General features: G+C 41.3%; 3 protein-coding genes across 3 annotated transcripts in view; 2 read left to right on the top strand and 1 right to left on the bottom strand.

The window, feature by feature from the left end:
• The first annotated feature begins 571 nt into the window (after window positions 1–571).
• eef1a1a (eukaryotic translation elongation factor 1 alpha 1a) lies at window positions 572–15108 on the top strand. The gene is made up of 8 exons (XM_021610662.2): window positions 572–698; window positions 3007–3181; window positions 3436–3615; window positions 3839–4135; window positions 6956–7106; window positions 13383–13639; window positions 13977–14211; window positions 14317–15108. The coding sequence occupies exons 2-8, from the start codon at window positions 3038–3040 to the stop codon at window positions 14439–14441; spliced, it is 1389 nt and encodes a 462-aa protein (XP_021466337.1). The 5' UTR covers window positions 572–698; window positions 3007–3037; the 3' UTR covers window positions 14442–15108.
• A 991-nt stretch (window positions 15109–16099) lies between these two features.
• Window positions 16100–18857, top strand: cgas (cyclic GMP-AMP synthase). The gene is made up of 5 exons (XM_021610650.2): window positions 16100–16642; window positions 16730–16946; window positions 17059–17319; window positions 17471–17570; window positions 17769–18857. The coding sequence occupies exons 1-5, from the start codon at window positions 16202–16204 to the stop codon at window positions 18100–18102; spliced, it is 1353 nt and encodes a 450-aa protein (XP_021466325.2). The 5' UTR covers window positions 16100–16201; the 3' UTR covers window positions 18103–18857.
• Window positions 18253–19091, bottom strand: part of ddx43 (DEAD (Asp-Glu-Ala-Asp) box polypeptide 43) — a 31596-nt gene continuing 30757 nt past the window's right edge. The window contains exons 16-17 of the mRNA XM_021610639.2: window positions 18941–19085; window positions 18253–18462 (exon numbers count right to left, since the gene is read on the bottom strand). Of these exons, the coding sequence (XP_021466314.1) occupies window positions 18951–19085 (135 nt within the window). The 3' untranslated portion in view covers window positions 18253–18462; window positions 18941–18950. The remainder of the gene's footprint in view (window positions 18463–18940; window positions 19086–19091) is intronic.

Raw genomic sequence — 19091 nt, 5'->3', positions numbered from 1 at the left:
TAGACCGTTTTGTCAACATCGGTTAGTCAACATGTTTTTCTACTTTCATGAACATGCATGCACACACACAGAAATCAGAACCATGGACAGCCACATATTTAGCTTGGACTAAATTGTTTTTGGAATCTTTTAGTTATCACTGTATTAGACTAAACCGAGGTGATGATGTTGAAATGTTGAAGTTGAAATGGTGCTGGCATAGTGGAGGCAGCTCCTGTTTGCGACTTGCAGTAACTCTGTGGTTCTAAATCAATAGTTGTGTAGCAGTCCGAAAATGTCTGAAACATTAACTTGCTTGACCATGCTGTAGGTCATGTAATAGTCTGTTATTGTACAAGCAATATGCTTTCTGGACTACAATTAGAGAGGTTGATATCGGGTTTTATGATAAAACAAAAAGGTCTTTAGGCCTATACTGTATAGCATGTTCACAAGGCAAATGAATTCACAGGATGTATAGCGCAAACAACGCAATTATCACAACACAGGTTGTAAATATGGCTTGGCTTCCCCAGTGATTTTACCCACGCACCGCTACTGGCCCTGTGTCTAGGGCACTGGGGTATATAATACGAACGATCTCGGAAGGGGTATGAGCATTGAACGCAATTGCGTAACCCCCTCCTGTCTGCGATAAACGGATCAGCATCTCGTCACAGTCTCATTCAGCACCGGACTTGACTCATTCGTTTGCGCAGGTAGGCAATACTTTCCAATAACTACGCATGTGATACATTGTTTCAAATCTAATGCTGTAAATGGCGAATGACTGAATGTTTATATTTTCCATTTGCACTTACATTGTTGTGCGTAACGTTTGTGGGCGTGTGAATATTGCATTGTTGTTGGAAGCCGACAGTCGACCGCTAATGCGCATAGATAGGCCATATTCGAGTAAGCGTAGGCGATGAGAGAACATGGCGGCAGAGGCAGGAGGACGGTTTGGAAATCCAACTAAATCCTCTAGACTTCATCAGAATTATCCGGTCGCGCACCTAATTGTAGCACCTACATTCCAGGCACCTGTTTTTAAATAGGCTTACATGGACAGCAAAGTCAAATGAACAGTGGAAAAACAAAAACTATTGCAAAGAAAAATAAACTATTGCAAAGCTACCATAATTTTATTTTAGAAATAGCAGTCAGTTCTGGTGAAATCTGGTATCAGCTCCCAGTGCACCTAGATAAGCATGCAGAATTTGGCTACTGTAATCATTTCCATACATTGCTCACCTAATGAAATGGTCTGTCATAAATATCAACAACCTAGGGTGTTGATCAATTTTGCAATTGGAAAATGAGGTGAATTTGTGGTGTTTCTGTCATTGTCATGCAAGTCAATGAAAAGGAAACAACACTACTGTCCTAGTAAAACCGGCATTTATTTAAATATAATTTGTGTTATGGTGTTATTCCCCAGCATTTAACCTGTGCATTCCACTGCAGTAGTCTGGCTTCAGAAATGGCTGCTGCACATTCAATGCCAAGGCTCATGACAAAATGGAGGACTGTCTGAGGTTACAGTTAGCAAGTTGATATGGAATAGGGAGGATATTCAGTGACATAAGAGCTGATTGTCTCAATGTCTCACTGCTGAGCAGTGGCAGGTAGCCTAGCGGTTATAGTGTTGGGCGAGTATACCTGAGCCGAGGTGAAACATCTGTTGATGTGCCTTGGAGCAAGGCACTTAACCCTAATTTGCTCCAGGGTCACTGTACTACTTCTGACCCTGTTAAACAACATTTCACTGCACCCATCCGGTGAGTTTAGTTTATTTTTTATTTTTACAGGGACAGTGCACATTAATCAACGTTTCAGTAAAAGTGCCGGTTTTAGCCAGCCGGCTAATTTTCAACCGCAGTCCCTGGGCAGGTTATTAAAAACAATTACAATATAGACAATAGCAGCATAGAACAAGCAAGACATAGCAACATAGGACAAGCAAGACGCAGCATACAGACAGAGCAACATAAAATAAAAAGCAGCAAGACAAAATTCATAAAAGCAACAAAGTGTTTCCACACCTCACAAGCTACAGACAACAGACAACATGGAAAGCGGCAATACACAGCTAGGGACCATGTTCACAAATCTGATTGACCTTTAGCCATGTCTTCAAGCATTTGATATGTGGTGCAGTTATGTGTGTCTGATGGCAGTGTATTCCAGACATGGGAAGCTCTCACAGAGAATGCAGATTTACTAAAGGTGCTTTTCCTTAGGGGAACTATACAGTCACCTCTCATGGCAGACCTTGTGGATCTGCTGCCATATGTCTGGGTTTTCTGTTTAACAAAAATATTGAGTGGAGGGGGAGCCAGGCCATTAAGGATCTTGAATACAAGACATGCGTCGGTGTATTGCACAAGATTTTCCCAACTCAAGAGCTCATGCTTTCTAAGGATGTGACAATGATGATGGCTATTGGGCTTCCTATCAAGCACTTTGAGAGCCTGTTTGTAGACAGACTGAATAGGTTTTAATGTTGTACAGCAAGCTTGGGCCCAACTAGTCAAGCAGTATGTTAAGTGGGGGAGTATCATAGATTTGAAGTACAATTTTGCTACCTCTGTAGTCAAACAATTTCGTATAAATCGGAAATTAGCTAGGTTGAATTTGGTTATTTGAATTACCTTTTTCACATGCTTTTTAAAAGAGAGGTGACAATACACATTGTTTTGGGTGGCCGAGGAAAGGAGGGATAACTAGCTAGAAACTAACTGTGTCTTGAGCTTGATGCAGTTCTGTGCCCACTGACAGTTTGCTAACATTAAGTGATTGCTGATTGGTCTCGTGGTGCCATTTATGTGACATTGTTTTTGTGTGTAAACTGTGCTTGTCCTTAGAAGTTATGCTGAAGCAGTAGCTGCTGGGGCTGTTACGCAATGGGAAGTCAGCTGTAGTGTCCTTGTCCATGGTGCTGTAATTCACTGTATTCCCTTGTGGAGTCTTTGCCCAGGAAATCCTTTCAGATCCATAGACCTTGCTGCACTTTTCCACCTGCAGACTCTCTCACTGTCACTTTAACCAGTCAGCCATGGGCAAGGAGAAGCTCCACATCAACATTGTGGTGATCGGCCACGTGGACTCTGGCAAGTCCACCACCACTGGCCACCTGATCTACAAGTGCGGTGGCATTGACAAGAGGACCATTGAAAAGTTTGAGAAGGAGGCTGCTGAGGTGAGTAAGAGTTGGTCCTGTACTTTGCAAACATCTATTGATAGTCCGTTCTTCTGTTGGCCAACGTGTTGTAAAAGGGCTCAGTACACTGCTGTTATATTGTATTAACCAATAATCTTCATAGGCTACCTAAAGATTGACAGTTATATTGCCATATATTGTCTAATTTGACAATACATCTTGGCAATAGAATTCACTACCATTGACTTCTCCTCAGAAATGTCATATAACCAGTGACGTGTGTTTTTTCTCAGATGGGGAAGGGCTCCTTTAAGTATGCCTGGGTGCTGGACAAGCTGAAGGCAGAGAGGGAGCGTGGCATCACCATTGACATCTCACTGTGGAAGTTTGAGACCAGCAAGTACTACGTCACCATTATCGACGCCCCCGGACACAGGGACTTCATCAAGAACATGATCACTGGAACCTCCCAGGTCTGAATCACAATGACACAGTCCTTCCTTACACACAGACACCTGCCAGGTCTTCATTCAAGTGCCTGGAAGTCTATTATTAAACTTGCAACTGTGGTTTTCCAGGCTAGTTTATAGCTGTACTATAACCACAGGCAATTTGCGGACTCAAAGTGCCATCTTAGTTGCATAGGACTTTTGAAAACTAATTGTATTTATTATTCACATGTTCTGGTGTTTACAGGCAGACTGTGCCGTGCTGATTGTGGCAGCCGGTGTGGGTGAATTCGAGGCCGGCATCTCAAAGAACGGGCAGACCCGCGAGCACGCCCTCCTGGCCTACACCCTGGGGGTCAAGCAGCTGATCGTGGGCATCAACAAGATGGACTCCACTGAGCCCAACTACAGCCAGAAGCGTTATGAGGAGATTGTGAAGGAAGTCAGCACCTACATCAAGAAGATTGGCTACAACCCGGATACGGTAGCCTTTGTTCCCATCTCTGGCTGGAACGGAGACAACATGCTGGAGGCCAGTCCTAATGTACGTAAGCAGGAAGCTAAAGGGCATTTATTTTTTATCTTTATACTAGGATAGCATTGCAGCCACAGTGAGCGGTCTGAGTATACAGTGCCTTGCGAAAGTATTTGGCCCCCTTGAACTTTGCGACCTTTTGCCACATTTCAGGCTTCAAACATAAAGATATAAAACTGTATTTATTTGTGAAGAATCAACAACAAGTGGGACACAATCATGAAGTGGAACGACATTTATTGGATATTTTAAACTTTTTTAACAAATCAAAAACTGAAAAATTGGGCGTGCAAAATTATTCAGCCCCTTTACTTTCAGTGCAGCAAACTCTCTCCAGAAGTTCAGTGAGGATCTCTGAATGATCCAATGTTGACCTAAATGACTAATGATGATAAATACAATCCACCTGTGTGTAATCAAGTCTCCGTATAAATGCACCTGCACTGTGATAGTCTCAGAGGTCCGTTAAAAGCGCAGAGAGCATCATGAAGAACAAGGAACACACCAGGCAGGTCCGAGATACTGTTGTGAAGAAGTTTAAAGCCGGATTTGGATACAAAAAGATTTCCCAAGCTTTAAACATCCCAAGGAGCACTGTGCAAGCGATAATATTGAAATGGAAGGAGTATCAGACCACTGCAAATCTACCAAGACCTGGCCTTCCCTCTAAACTTTCAGCTCATACAAGGAGAAGACTGATCAGAGATGCAGCCAAGAGGCCCATGATCACTCTGGATGAACTGCAGAGATCTACAGCTGAGGTGGGACACTCTGTCCATAGGACAACAATCAGTCGTATATTGCACAAATCTGGCCTTAATGGAAGAGTGGCAAGAAGAAAGCCATTTCTTAAAGATATCCATAAAAAGTGTTGTTTAAAGTTTGCCACAAGCCACCTGGGAGACACACCAAACATGTGGAAGAAGGTGCTCTGGTCAGATGAAACCAAAATTGAACTTTTTGGCAACAATGCAAAACGTTATGTTTGGCGTAAAAGCAACACCCTGAACACACCATCCCCACTGTCAAACATGGTGGTGGCAGCATCATGGTTTGGGCCTGCTTTTCTTCAGCAGGGACAGGGAAGATGGTTAAAATTGATGGGAAGATGGATGGAGCCAAATACAGGACCATTCTGGAAGAAAACCTGATCGTCTGCAAAAGACCTGAGACTGGGACGGAGATTTGTCTTCCAACAAGACAATGATCCAAAACATAAAGCAAAATCTACATTGGAAGGGTTCAAAAATAAACATATCCGGGTGTTAGAATGGCCAAGTCAAAGTCCAGACCTGAATCCAATCGAGAATCTGTGGAAAGAACTGAAAACTGCTGTTCACAAATGCTCTCCATCCAACCTCACTGAGCTCGAGCTGTTTTGCAAGGAGGAATGGGAAAAAAATTCAGTCTCTCGATGTGCAAAACTGATAGAGACATACCCCAAGCGACTTACAGCTGTAATCGCAGCAAAAGGTGGCGCTACAAAGTATTAACTTAAGGGGGCTGAATAATTTTGCACGCCCAATTTTTCAGTTTTTGATTTGTTAAAAAAGTTTGAAATATCCAATAAATGTCGTTCCACTTCATGATTGTGTTCCACTTGTTGATTCTTCACAAAAAAATACAGTTTTATATCTTTATGTTTGAAGCCTGAAATGTGGCAAAAGGTCGCAAAGTTCAAGGGGGCCGAATACTTTTGCAAGGCACTGTATGTAATATAATCTAGCAGTGTGCCGATTTCGTCATACACGTAAACGTATCCGTTTTATCACTTGATACGCGTAAAACCAGGAAGTGCACTTTAAATGCTGCTAATTAAATACTGGTAAAGCCTATACCTCTAGTGCACATTACTGCGCATTGTTAGGTTCCTTCACTCAATCACACACATTGTTCAAAGGTAAACGACTCCGACAAATAAATGCACATTAGGGCCATTTACTTAGTCCTATTCAATTATCAACGAAATAAGCTAATAAATACCCTAATGCATGGCTGGCTACTGCTGCATGCATTTATTCCAGACGCAGATTTAGAGGAAGATAGGCTAATTTGCTTGCCCCATATATTGTTTCACTGCAAAACCTCTCTCCCGACACTTATGCCACAACATTTGTACAATTAAAATATCAACATTGGTCATTTCATTTTAGAATAATCTGTCACTCGGTAAACATGCCTGGGCCAGAATAAAAAATAGCAAGAAGCATGGGCTAGGATCACAACATAAGATGTCGTCAACAATGGAATAATTATACTGGCAGACAAAGTAGGACTACTAAATAACGCCAAGTAGACAGAATATATGGCCATAAAAGTCTACAGAAAATAACTAGATTGAACAACAATCACTAGCTACGGATTCATACATGACGTTTGGAGAAGGGGAGACTTGTGCCCCGAGAAGAGTGACTGTTAGTGAAACAGCCGTGCATGGCTGGGTCAATTAGAGCAGACGGAGAGCGGCTTATTCTAATTCAATTGTTGCAGCAGGCTCAACAAATAGTCCGCCAGTTTCTTTACAGACAGAAGAACTAGTCAATAGTTTGGAGCACACAGCGCTTCACACTGTTTTAGTGAAAGATGTGTGATGGCAGCTGAAAATAAAACATGTCCGATCACTGATAATTACAAAAAAAATACTTGTCAATCGTATTATGAAAATTCTCCATATTCGTTATGATACTAGTTTTATCCGAGTATTCGGCACACACCTAATATAATCTGCTCTCCGCTTTAATTTGAAGAAAGTAAGTCAATGAAAATTGTGGAGCACAGCACACTTTATAACTTTGATCTACTGCTCACTCGGGTCTCCTCCATCCTCAGATGACCTGGTTTAAGGGATGGAAGATCACCAGGAAGGATGGCAGTTCGTCCGGGACCACCCTGCTGGAAGCTCTGGATGCTATTCAGCCCCCGTCCCGCCCCACCGACAAGCCCCTCCGCCTACCCCTGCAGGATGTCTACAAGATTGGAGGTGAGCATCGCACCCACCTTAGAGGCTGCCCATCCGTAATGATACATTCTAGGGATGTAACGATTCACAGATAAACATTTGAATCAGGGGCCGATGCATAAGATACAAGTGCATCGGTCTGCGTATCCCGAACTGAAGTATACATCGGTCCGAAAATGGATTAAAACTTAACAAAATCGCTGGCTCAGTTATATATATAGTCGGCCGAAAAAGTATTTAGTCAGCCACCAATTGTGCAAGTTCTCCCACTTAAAAAGATGAGAGAGGCCTGTAATTTTCATCATAGGTACACTTCAACTATGACAGACAAAATGAGGGGAAAAAATCCAGAAAATCACATTGTAGGATTTTTTATGAATTTATTTGCAAATTATGGTGGAAAATAAGTATTTGGTCAATAACAAAAGTTTCTCAATACTTTGTTATATACCCTTTGTTTGCAATGACAGAGGTCAAACATTTTCTGTAAGTCTTCACAAGGTTTTCACACACTGTTGCTGGTATTTTGGCCCATTCCTCCATGCAGATCTCCTCTAGAGCAGTGATGTTTTGGGGCTGTTGCTGGGCAACACGGACTTTCAACTCCCTCCAAAGATTTTCTATGGGGTTGAGATCTGGAGACTGGCTAGGCCACTCCAGGACCTTGAAATGCTTCTTACGAAGCCACTCCTTCGTTGCCCGGGCGGTGTGTTTAGGATCATTGTCATGCTGAAAGACCCAGCCACGTTTCATCTTCAATGCCCTTGCTGATGGAAGGAGGTTTTCACTCAAAATCTCACGATACATGGCCCCATTCATTCTTTCCTTTCCACGGATCAGTCGTCCTGGTCCCTTTGCAGAAAAACAGCCCAAAAGCATGATGTTTCCACCCCCATGCTTCACAGTAGGTATGGTGTTCTTTGTATGCAACTCAGCATTCTTTGTCCTCCAAACACGACGAGTTGAGTTTTTACCAAAAAGTTATATTTTTGTTTCATCTGACCATATGACACTCTCCCAATCTTCTTCTGGATCATCCAAATGCTCTCTAGCAAACTTCAGACGGGCCTGGACATGTACTGGCTTAATCAGGGGGACACGTCTGGCACTGCAGGATTTGAGTCCCTGGCGGCGTAGCGTGTTACTGATGGTAGGCTTTTTTACTTTGGTCCCAGCTCTCTGCAGGTCATTCACTAGGTCCCCCCGTGTGGTTCTGGGATTTTTTTCTCACCGTTCTTGTGATAATTTTGACCCCACGGGGTGAGATCTTGCGTGGAGCCCCAGATCGAGGGGGATTATCAGTGGTCTTGTATGTCTTCCATTTCCTAATAATTGCTCCCACAGTTGATTTCTTCAAACCAAGCTATTGCAGATTCAGTCTTCCCAACCTGGTGCAGGTCTACAATTTTGTTTCTGGTGTCCTTTGACAGCTCTTTGGTCTTGGCCATAGTGGAGTTTGGAGTGTGACTGTTTGAGGTTGTGGACAGGTGTCTTTTATACTGATAACAAGTTCAAACAGGTGCCATTAATACAGGTAATGAGTGGAGGACAGGGGAGCCTCTTAAAGAAGAAGTTACAGGTCTGTGAGAGCCAGAAATCTTGCTTGTTTGTAGGTGACCAAATACTTATTTTCCACCATAATTTGCAAATAAATTCATAAAAAATCCTACAATGTGATTTTCTGGATTTTATTTATCATTTTGTCTGTCATAGTTGAAGTGTACCTATGATGAAAATTACAGGCCTCTCTCATCTTATTAAGTGGGAGAACTTGCACAATTGGTGGCTGACTAAATACTTTTTTGCCCCACTGTATATTAAAAAAAATATTCTACCTTCTGAAAATATCTGATCTATTGTGACAACTGATGTGTCGGCTCCTTTTGTGTCAAACTGCATACAACTTTGCTGACACTGCAAAATACAAATGAATCATTATGGGGGGAATTCCAACACTAAATAAGTGCCCAATAAGTTCCAACACTAAATAAGTGCCCAATAAGTTCCAACACTAAGTAAGTGCCCAATAAGTTCCAACACTAAGTAAGTGCCCAATAAGTTCCAACACTAAGTAAGTGCCCATAAATGGAATGTAATTTCCTTTTTATGCACTTCTCTCTCTACGCATATTCTGACCTTGAACTTAAGCATTATTAACCCTCTATTCGTTTGGGGTGCAGAGTTTTTTAAAAGTTTGACATCTCAGCCAGCAGTGGCTCTTCCTTTAAAAGTTATGAGTTTATACTGTGACCGTTTGTGGTAGATGGTGGCATTCTGTCATTGCACCACACTATCACAAGGAGGAGTTAGAACGCTGCTCTATCGGTAGGTCTAAATTGTGGTGTTTATGTCAGTCTCTCTCCTCTGGCACTAGAGTCCTGCATCAGGCAACAACAACAACTGTCGGTGGTCCTGGGGTTAAGAGAGAACTTGGATAAATACAAATGGGGGAATTTCACTTGACATGTGGACTGACGATTTTACAAAAAAAAATAAGCACAGTGAGCTTTTGGTTTCTCTCCATCTGAATACAGAAAAAAAATCGAAATATCTAACTGCCTCTATTTACAAATTAGTAAGAATGTCTCATCCAATGTTCAAGAATAGCATTTTTCCCTTTATTCAAATTACTACAATCGCTCACTTTCGGTTATTTGAAACGAAATCAACAAAATCATTTTTAAATAATGTGATTATTATAATTAACCCTACATTAGAATTATATAAAACACCTCTTAGATATTCTCACAGATCAGATTTGCCCTTACGAAAAATGCCCCTTAGATATTTAGAATCCTCCAATCCTCTAAATTAAATTGGCGGAGAGTCAGGCGGCATTGGCGGAGTTGAAGAGGGCGAGGAACGGGGGGGGGCTGCTTTATATAATTAACATTCTATTATTTATTTATTTTCTGTGATCAAAAAATAAAATGAACAATTCAATTATTTAATTAAGAGACCTGTTTAAGTAGTATTTTAGTATTTTGATACAGGGAGAGAAAACAAACGTAGCAGGCTGTGAATTCTGCAAACAATGTTTCTAGGATGGGCTAATAGCAGGACAATAGACTCAACCTTTACAAAGGATAGTCTAATAGCTCGGCTACAGTAGGTGTGAACCCCCCAACCCACTTGCAATGGATTAAGTACTCAAAAGGTTTACATTTCTAACTCTAAACCTCATGCAACCGCAAAATGTCAGATCAGGCATAAATTGTACAGTATTGATGCATTCCTTGATAAAATAATGATAGAAATACTCTTTCAAAATTCAGATGTTTATTTCAACTATCAGCAGGACCAATAGGGAATAAATATCACTGAATGACAGGGACTGGTCTTGATAAATAAATCAGATTTTTATTTGGAAATGTTAGGATCATTTTGCTTTTCACTCAGTCCCTTAGTAGCCTAGGCCTACTCCCGACCAGTCCACACAAGTTTCTTCAACTGTCTTCTGACTGTGATTAGAGTGATGTTGATTGCCTTTGCCGATCGCTCATCATCTTCAACCATCAGTGAGTCTATCTTACCGAGTCCACCAAATGCATTGTTTTAGTACTCTACAACTCAATTTGCCCCAACAAAAATAATGCATCAACACCTCAAATATATTAATTTATTATTAACCCTACATTATAATTGTAATGCAGATGTTTATTTCATTATGGATCCATAACGAATTGCTATGGGAATAAATATAATTGAATGATGTGGTCAACTATTTCAGCACCGCTTCTCTCTGTTTGGCTATTGGTTAGCCTACAATTAGGGTGTGGAAATGTTAGGATTATTTTGATCTTAGTACAGTAGCCTACTCCAGACCGGTCACGTTGTACAGCGTCCTGAATGTTTCGTTTGAAGTTTTTCTTGGAATAGAAACACCATAATATTAGTCAAATTAATTAAGCTAGATTTCATAAAATCAATCCCATATACTATGTTCTTACAAAAAAAATATTTAAAATTCTCTAGTTCAGCCGATATATAAAAAAGTCAAATGATTCTCAAAGATGCCCTCTGGTGGTCAAACTTGCACTAATTAGCATTAAAAATGGCAACAATCGCTGACACTTAAATAACTTGACATAGAATTCTGCGGCAGCCCGCAAGGTGTGGTGCAGAACGGCACAACTTTTAAAGGAAGAACTACTGTACACCGTATTCTGACCTTGACTTTATTCCTTCATAATTCCTCCACCTTTATGCTCGATGAAACAATGAATAAGGTCACCCAACCTGTCAGTTCCAAATGGAACATCTATTCCCCCCCGCAATATAGAAATAACGCCCTTCTCCATACACTAATTTACAAATTGATAAGAGGTAGTAAATGTGTAAGCGGATTGTAAATATGAATACATTGTTTTAGATCTATTTTACAATATCACTGGAGACGAACGTGAAACCAGTCATATGGCAGCTAACAGAAACACATCAACAGATCACCTTTTCCACAGTGAAGTTTATAAAACGCTGGCCTTAACTTGGGATGAAATTTGGAGACCCAAGCTATGGGCTTCTGTAACCATGTGCAAATGACAGTAGAGTGCCAAACCTGGAGTTGAATTATGATTTCTAGAATGTTTAATACAATTTTTGTAACAATGTATAGTGTTAAATATTAGCCACTATCAGTAGCCACCGTCAGTTATACCTGCATACATTTATAATGGTCATTGACTTGTTAGTTTAATTTAGCATCATTCCATTACATCGTTAGTTTACCTATGGTTGTGTGGTTGTTCCTGTGGATCGCTAGCAATAGTGGATCATATTAGGCTAACACATTACAAGTTGTGCAATAATTTGGGACATGTCATTATGGGACTCAGACCATACGTAGCAGTTTAAACCTAGAGCACAGTTCATGACAAAAACACTGTTCCATGATTAGTGAGGATTATTAGGGCAGATTTATGGGACTACTGTTCAACCCCTATTGTACACTTTACTCACCTTCAATATTTCATGGATTGAACAATAGGGCAACTTTCAGGATTAATCAAACCACTTTCACTAATATATTTAGTACTTAAAGGCTCTCCATATCAGTTTTCTTTTCTCTTTTTTTTCATTTTGCCCTGGATGGTTTGAGCGGTCTGTCTAGCAGAAGATCCAGAGCATGGTTTTTATTTTTAGGCTTTTGGAGCAGATGCAGGTATAAACATACAAATCATCCAACAAGGTGCTGGACCAGGCTCAAAGAAAAGAATAAACTGGTCAAATGAATATAAAAAACTGAAGATCAGTCTGACTAGCACCTAGGGCTCAGAACAACCCTAACTAACCCCTGCAGAGACAGGCGGCAATCTTCCTTCCCATAAAGCTCTACATCTGAGCATTTATAACCTGGAAGAGACCAGGTGACAGGAAACACTTGGAATTGAAAGCACTTTGTCAAACTAAGCCAAGAAACACTTTGCAAAGTAAACAACTACAATAACAGTTTAAATACTATAACCTGTACAATACAGAATTATCTAGAATACTTCAGACTGGCAAATAGTACTGCCTTGGACTATCAACATAAATAATAAACAATCTGATTTACATCATGTCTTCAGTCATTTGTAGTCAATGTTTAGAAATTATTTATTATAGTTCAAACACAGGTGACACTCAACCAAAATTATTATTTGGTGAGGTGACCTAGCAATTATATTAGTGTATACTGTTGAATGGGATTAGTGAGGAAGCACAGTTCTCTCACAATTCATGAATACTTTACTAACCCGTGTCATAATATGGACTTGGTCTTTTACCAAATTACTATCTTCTGTATACCACCCATACCTTACACAACAACTGATTGGCTCAAACTCATTAAGGAAAGAAATTCCAGAAATTAACTTTTAACAAGGCACACCTGTTAATTAAAATGCATTCCAAGTGACGACCTCATGCCAAGTGTGCAAAGCTGTCAAAAGGCAAAGGGTGACTTCTTTGAAGAACCTCAAATATAAAATATATATTGATTTGTTTAACACTTTTTTGGTTACTACATGATCCCATGTGTTATTTCATAGTGTTGATGTCTTCACTAGGCCCAGCTCATGAGCTCCATCAACAGCAGATTTGATTTAGAATGGAAAATCTAGTGTTTATGCAAATGTTAGTGCATCAAACTGAATCGCAACAAAACGTTTCAAACTAAAACGCATCGTTCCTGTATCGTATCAGAGTCCATGTATCTAGATATGTATCGAATCGTCTTGAAAGGGAAAGATGCACATCTCTAATACATCCCTTCCTCATCCTCTCTCCACCTTCACGTTCTTATCCGCTCTCCCTCAGGTATTGGCACAGTGCCTGTGGGTCGTGTGGAGACGGGCATGATCAAGCCAGGCATGGTGGTGACCTTTGCCCCTGTTAATGTGACCACTGAGGTGAAGTCTGTTGAGATGCACCACGAGGCCCTGACCGAAGCAATGCCCGGTGACAACGTGGGCTTCAACGTCAAGAATGTGTCCGTCAAGGACATTCGCCGTGGCAATGTGGCCGGAGACAGCAAGAACGACCCCCCGATGGAGGCAGCAGTCTTCACTGCTCAGGTGGGCAGGGCCAGATAACACACTCACACCTACTGTAGAGGTGTAAAAACCATAGAACCAAAAGACATACAACTAAAAATGTTTAACTATGATACACAGTGGTGATCACATAAGTAAAAATATTGGTGATGATGATACAGCTTGGCAGTTACTAGTAAAATTCAATATATTCCTTTCCTCATTCATTCTGCTCTTCTCTCACAAATATTTATTTGTGGTACAGTGTGATGAGCTGTGGGGAACAATTTTTGGAAGTAAAGAGGCCAACATCTAATATCAGTGCTGATACAGGTGCTGACAGGGTAACCATGTTGACTGTGTCTGATATCTTCTCTAGGTGATCATCCTGAACCACCCAGGTCAGATCAGTGCTGGCTATGCCCCAGTGCTGGACTGCCACACTGCCCACATCGCCTGCAAGTTTGCTGAGCTCAAGGAGAAGATTGACCGTCGCTCAGGCAAGAAGCTGGAGGACAACCCAAAGGCTCTGAAGTCTGGAGACGCCGCCATTGTGGACATGGTCCCGGGAAAGCCCATGTGTGTGGAGAGCTTCTCAGAGTACCCTCCACTGGGTGAGTACTGTTGGGTAGTATAACTCTTGGGCCTGGTTGGAATTCTTTGAAAATGGTTCCACTCTCCCTTGCAGTTACCTTGGATCTGACATCCTCTCTCTGCAGGTCGTTTTGCAGTGCGTGACATGCGCCAGACTGTGGCAGTCGGGGTGATCAAGGCTGTTGAGAAGAAAGCCCCCTCCACTGGTAAGGTCACCAAGTCTGCCCAAAAGGCCCAGAAGACCAAATGAATGTTGTGCTGTGCTGCTGACTCAAGAGTCACCCATAGCAGGACAGTAGTCACCCAACTCCACCCCCCTATCGGCTGCTGCAACTCCATAGTCAAAGACTGGTTAATAATCACAATGCATCGCAAAAGTATCAGAAGGAAAGAAACAAATATTAAGCCTAGTCCTTAAGACAGTGTTTGTTCCCCCTCTCATTTCAAAGTGGTTAGATTCATGTGTATTTATTTACGTTGTAATAGCACATTGCTAGTTTTAAACGTGTACTGTTAAATATGTGAATGACCATGTTCCCCATGTGTGAGATATTGTAACCATAGAGGGGTGTGTAAACTGCCACCCCCTTCCTCTCTGTACTGCAGTTATGTCACTCTTCACGTGGTCTGTTGTCTTGCTTTTAGTGTTTGTAAACTAACTGGTGCTTTATAGTAGCCTTTGGTAATTAACTCTTACAAGTAGAAAAATATTTCTCTAAAGTGTATGTTGTGTTATATATATATATTGTTGTACTCTAGGCACACTGAGTATACCAATAGTTGACTCTCCAAGCACTTTTAATTGGCATTTTGCTATCTTTGCACTGGAAAACATAATTGGCAGAAGCTGTTGCACCTTACTCTGTTCGAGATGGCACAAGACTCGTCATGACATTAAAAGATAATTTAACCAACCAGAATGTCTCAACCCTTTTTCGATTGAAGTGAATCATTAATTGCTATAAGCTGTGCGTTCTGTTAAATTAATCCTCTCTGGGGTTCATCGATAACTGAGGAGAAATCTTATACTGTTTAACTGGGTTTGCATTGTCATTTGCCATTGTGTAGTAAACTAGTTAGAGGGTCAAGAAAAGTACAAGTTACATAGAGTATCTATCGGGGGGCAGGTAGCCTAGCGGTTAGAGTGTTGGGCCAGTAACCAAAAGGTTGCTAGGTAAAATCTGTAGTTCTGCCCCAGCACAAGGCAGTTAACCCACTGTTCCCATCATATTGAAATGCAAGTCCTTGATGGAAGATGGGGATTTAGAGTTGTCATACATTTACCTGACAATAGCACATTTCTGTTACATGTATTTTGTATTACACTGGGCTGAACTCCAATGTATTTTCTAACAAGATACTTTTGAGAAGTAATTTAAAAAAAAAGGTTCACCATTATGGCTCCCTTTCAAGTATAGAACTAAATGCATGCTGAGTATTATTCTAATGAGCTCCACCCCAAAACAAGGCAAATAATAATCCCCAGTTTGTTTTGCAGTTCATTTTGGTATGTTCACTTTCACATATACATTTATTTAACAGTTCTACTGGAGAACTTATTTGTATTGCTTTTAACCTTTTTAAATGAATTTATCTTATTACCACTTTGTTCTAGCTAGCTATTTGTGTAGGTAGCTATCAAGTAAACCCAATGATCAGCGCTAAGGTAGATAAACAAGTCGTAGCAAGTAAAAATGTTGCTGTTTGGGTCAGCTACTTGCAAATGTATTTATGTATTTTAAAATACATTTCAAAATGCAAATATGTTGTTTATTTTGTCATTTGTGCCCATCCCTAGTGGTAGGTAGAAGCTCAATCATTATGTGACAGGCGTTAGTGCTTTTGTTTATTTTGGCTCACTAGCTTGCGACGCGAGGGCGTTGAGCCGATACTGTATATAGCAAGGGGAGTGTTCACAATCACATTTCATCAAACCAAAACAGCGAAGACGATCATTTCTCTGGCATAGTAGACACTAGTGGGTGTCGCATCACGATCATACATACTACAATGAGCGGGAGAGGGAAGACAAAAAAAAGTCCAGCCGGGCCCGCGCAAAGAGTCCAGCCGGGGCCAGAACCAGGGTGTGCCAAGAGTTTGGTTCGGGACAAGAATGGTTCAATTGGAGGTTGCCATGCAATGATGGACACTAAGGAAATGCAACAGATTCCCGAGGAAAATAAACCTAAGGAGCATAAGCAGCCTAAGTGCACCACTGAGGGAAAGCCAACTGTGCCACCAGAGACCGGTTCAAGGATTGTTGACTCATATCAGGATAAGATCCTGTTTACAACACTTGATAAATTAAAGATTAAGATGACACGTAAATCGGAATCATCAAGAATTGTCAATGACGTGGTAAAGTGTATAAGTGACCACATGAAAAAGCGTACAGAATGCTTCAAAGATGTAAATGTTCTGGGCACTGGAAGTTACTACGAAAATCTAAAGGTGGGTCATTAAATTAAATTGTTCACCATCAACGTGACCCAATACGCTTGCATGCCTTACAGATATCTTATGTTTTGATCCATATAGATTTCTGATCCCGACGAATTCGACGTGATGTTTAATTTTCCGGTGGAGCGGGTGGACATTCGGCCATTTGGAGACGATGGAGCTTTTTATAGCGTGGCATTTAAACGGGGAAAACACTCTCTGGATCGCTTCAAAAATAGGGACAACACGGTATCTGCGAGTGAAATGCTGAAGGAGTTCAGAAACGAAGTTATAACGTCTGTGAAGAAACAGAAAGGTGTGTAGAGCGCGCGCTTCTCAAATGCATAAACGATTGATTGCTTTGTATGTTGAATAAGTAGAAAAATGGGGTATCGAAAAACATTTATTTGCATTTCACTTCTTTCAAGACGTGTTGGTGGAGAAGAAGAAAAAGGGTTGCCCGGCGGTGACCTTAATGCTAAACGGGACGGGAACTGTTCCCATCTCACTGGACATTGTTCTGGGACTACAGGTCAATTCGAGTTGGCCCACTTTCACCCAGGGAGGCTTCAAAATAGACACCTGGCTTGGGACCAAAGTGAAGAAAGATCTAAAGACACATTCATACTACCTCGTTCCGAAGTATGAGGGAAAGGGCACGGTGGAACTGGAAGGGGTCTGCGCCAAAGGTAACCATTAGGCCAACAAGATTTACACATAACATGCTATCACTTTAATTTGTGATGTATTCATTAATGAGAGTTCGGTAGAAAGGAGAAGTGGCATGTATGGCCTTTTGCCAAGTTTCCTAAATGTTTTTTCTTGTCGTGTTATGCATAGACTCTTGGCGCATCTCATTCTCGCATGTGGAGAAGAGTATCATAACAAATCATGGCTCCCAGAAGACCTGTTGCGAGGCAAGCGGAATTCGCTGCTGCAGGTAAGCCTACTGTAGTCATAATGCCCTGGCAAAACCTTGACAAATTGTCTGCTACAGTACAGGGAATCATTAACAAGTGTACTTTCCATGAAGTAGACTTTTAAATTGTATATTTCTTATTTTATTAACCAAACTCATTTACTTTGATAAATTGTGTATGATCATGTGTGCATGAGGCTACCCATTTTCTTCCTTCAGGAAGGACTGTCTGAAGCTTCTGAAGCACCTGTTAAGCCTTTTGAAGGCAGAGGACCCTAGTCTGTCCAAGTTCTGTTCCTACCATGCAAAGACCACCCTTCTGCACGCATGCTGCTCCAGGACCAAGGACAGTGACTGGGAGGCGACGCAGCTGGGACCCTGCTTCCAGCAGCTGTTGAGAGACTTTGAGGGCCACCTGAAAGATGGCAAGCTCCCCAACTTCTTCATCCCCACACACAACCTGCTGGGCTCTGGCCACAACCGCAGGAGCTGCCTGATCCTGGCCCAGTGTATTGAGGAGCAGCGCAACAAAGGTTTCCCCATCTTCAGCTAGTGAGTCGGGACTACCTCAATCACTGCCCCCTTAGTGACTCACCCAGAGCCCCAATAGACATAAGTGGAGTATAGCTGTGGTCCCATGCTGTTATCTATGTTAAAAGCAATGGCATAGGCAGGAGGAATTGAAGAGCAGAGGAGAAAGGAGTCAGAAGTTACCATTTAATTCAGATCAGAACAGTTTTGAGTCTTCCCAGAGATGATACATGGAGAAGAGCAGTTGGCTTTCAAATTATAAAAAGGTAATTTAAACTGTCTGTAACACTATGAATTATTCAATAAAACAAAAATGTGTAACACAAAAAAGGATGAACGCTGGAGATTCCAGAACTGAAGTTGCAAGTTGCTTCTTCCTCTCCTGAAAAAGTAAGAAACACAGATTTGACAATTGGCAAAAGGATATGGATATGAGCTGTCAGTGAGGATTTTTTAACTGTTTAAAAAAAATAAAACCCAGGAAATCTTCCTACTAAGTACGTCAACACCAGCTATATTTGGTGTGACCACACTGTCATATTATAGGACTCAAACGGTCTAACAGAGGGAATGTGTGTGCGATGTGAACGCACTGCATGTTCTGTTTTCCCACAGCATTTGTATTTCTGTTCAGCTTTTTCCACCAAAAGCGGTTTCTTTGTTAATGCATTGGAATTTAAGGCCTGAGGGCAGTGGTGTTTTCAGCTGAGTATCAATAAATTGCAACGTGTATGTGCCAAATATCCTACTTTTCAATAAAAGGGAATAAATTGCAAAGATGTCTCATCTGTGAACCCAAAGGACTAGACTATTGTTAACACATCAGCCCTTCTCTTCACACATATGCTTAACCTGTGTACCTGTAATGGGTTAGAACCTCCAGTTAGACTCTCCTCTGTCTCTTACTCCTCCTCCCCCTCCTCCTCCTCTGGGGCCGTACATCATCTTCTCTCGCTTGTGCTTCTCGTATCTCTCCGCCATGAGCACCAGCTCATCAGGTACCTCCTACAC

This window comes from Oncorhynchus mykiss, chromosome 1 (assembly GCF_013265735.2).
Source record: "Oncorhynchus mykiss isolate Arlee chromosome 1, USDA_OmykA_1.1, whole genome shotgun sequence".
In the NCBI taxonomy this organism is placed as follows: Eukaryota; Metazoa; Chordata; class Actinopteri; order Salmoniformes; family Salmonidae; genus Oncorhynchus; species Oncorhynchus mykiss.
Note: the sequence above shows the minus strand (reverse complement) of the source record. Positions and strands in the feature narration are given on the sequence as shown.

What these genes read in the sequence shown, in the direction of transcription:
- eef1a1a (XM_021610662.2), top strand. Translation starts at nt 3,038, where the DNA reads ATGGGCAAGGAGAAGCTCCACATCAACATTGTGGTGATCGGCCACGTG. An exon ending in TTGAGAAGGAGGCTGCTGAG is followed by an intron (nt 3,182 to 3,435) that starts GTGAGTAAGAGT and finishes GTTTTTTCTCAG; the next exon opens with ATGGGGAAGGGCTCCTTTAA. An exon ending in GGATGTCTACAAGATTGGAG is followed by an intron (nt 7,107 to 13,382) that starts GTGAGCATCGCA and finishes GCTCTCCCTCAG; the next exon opens with GTATTGGCACAGTGCCTGTG.
- cgas (XM_021610650.2), top strand. Translation starts at nt 16,202, where the DNA reads ATGAGCGGGAGAGGGAAGACAAAAAAAAGTCCAGCCGGGCCCGCGCAA. An exon ending in GTTACTACGAAAATCTAAAG is followed by an intron (nt 16,643 to 16,729) that starts GTGGGTCATTAA and finishes TGATCCATATAG; the next exon opens with ATTTCTGATCCCGACGAATT. An exon ending in AGCGGAATTCGCTGCTGCAG is followed by an intron (nt 17,571 to 17,768) that starts GTAAGCCTACTG and finishes TTCTTCCTTCAG; the next exon opens with GAAGGACTGTCTGAAGCTTC.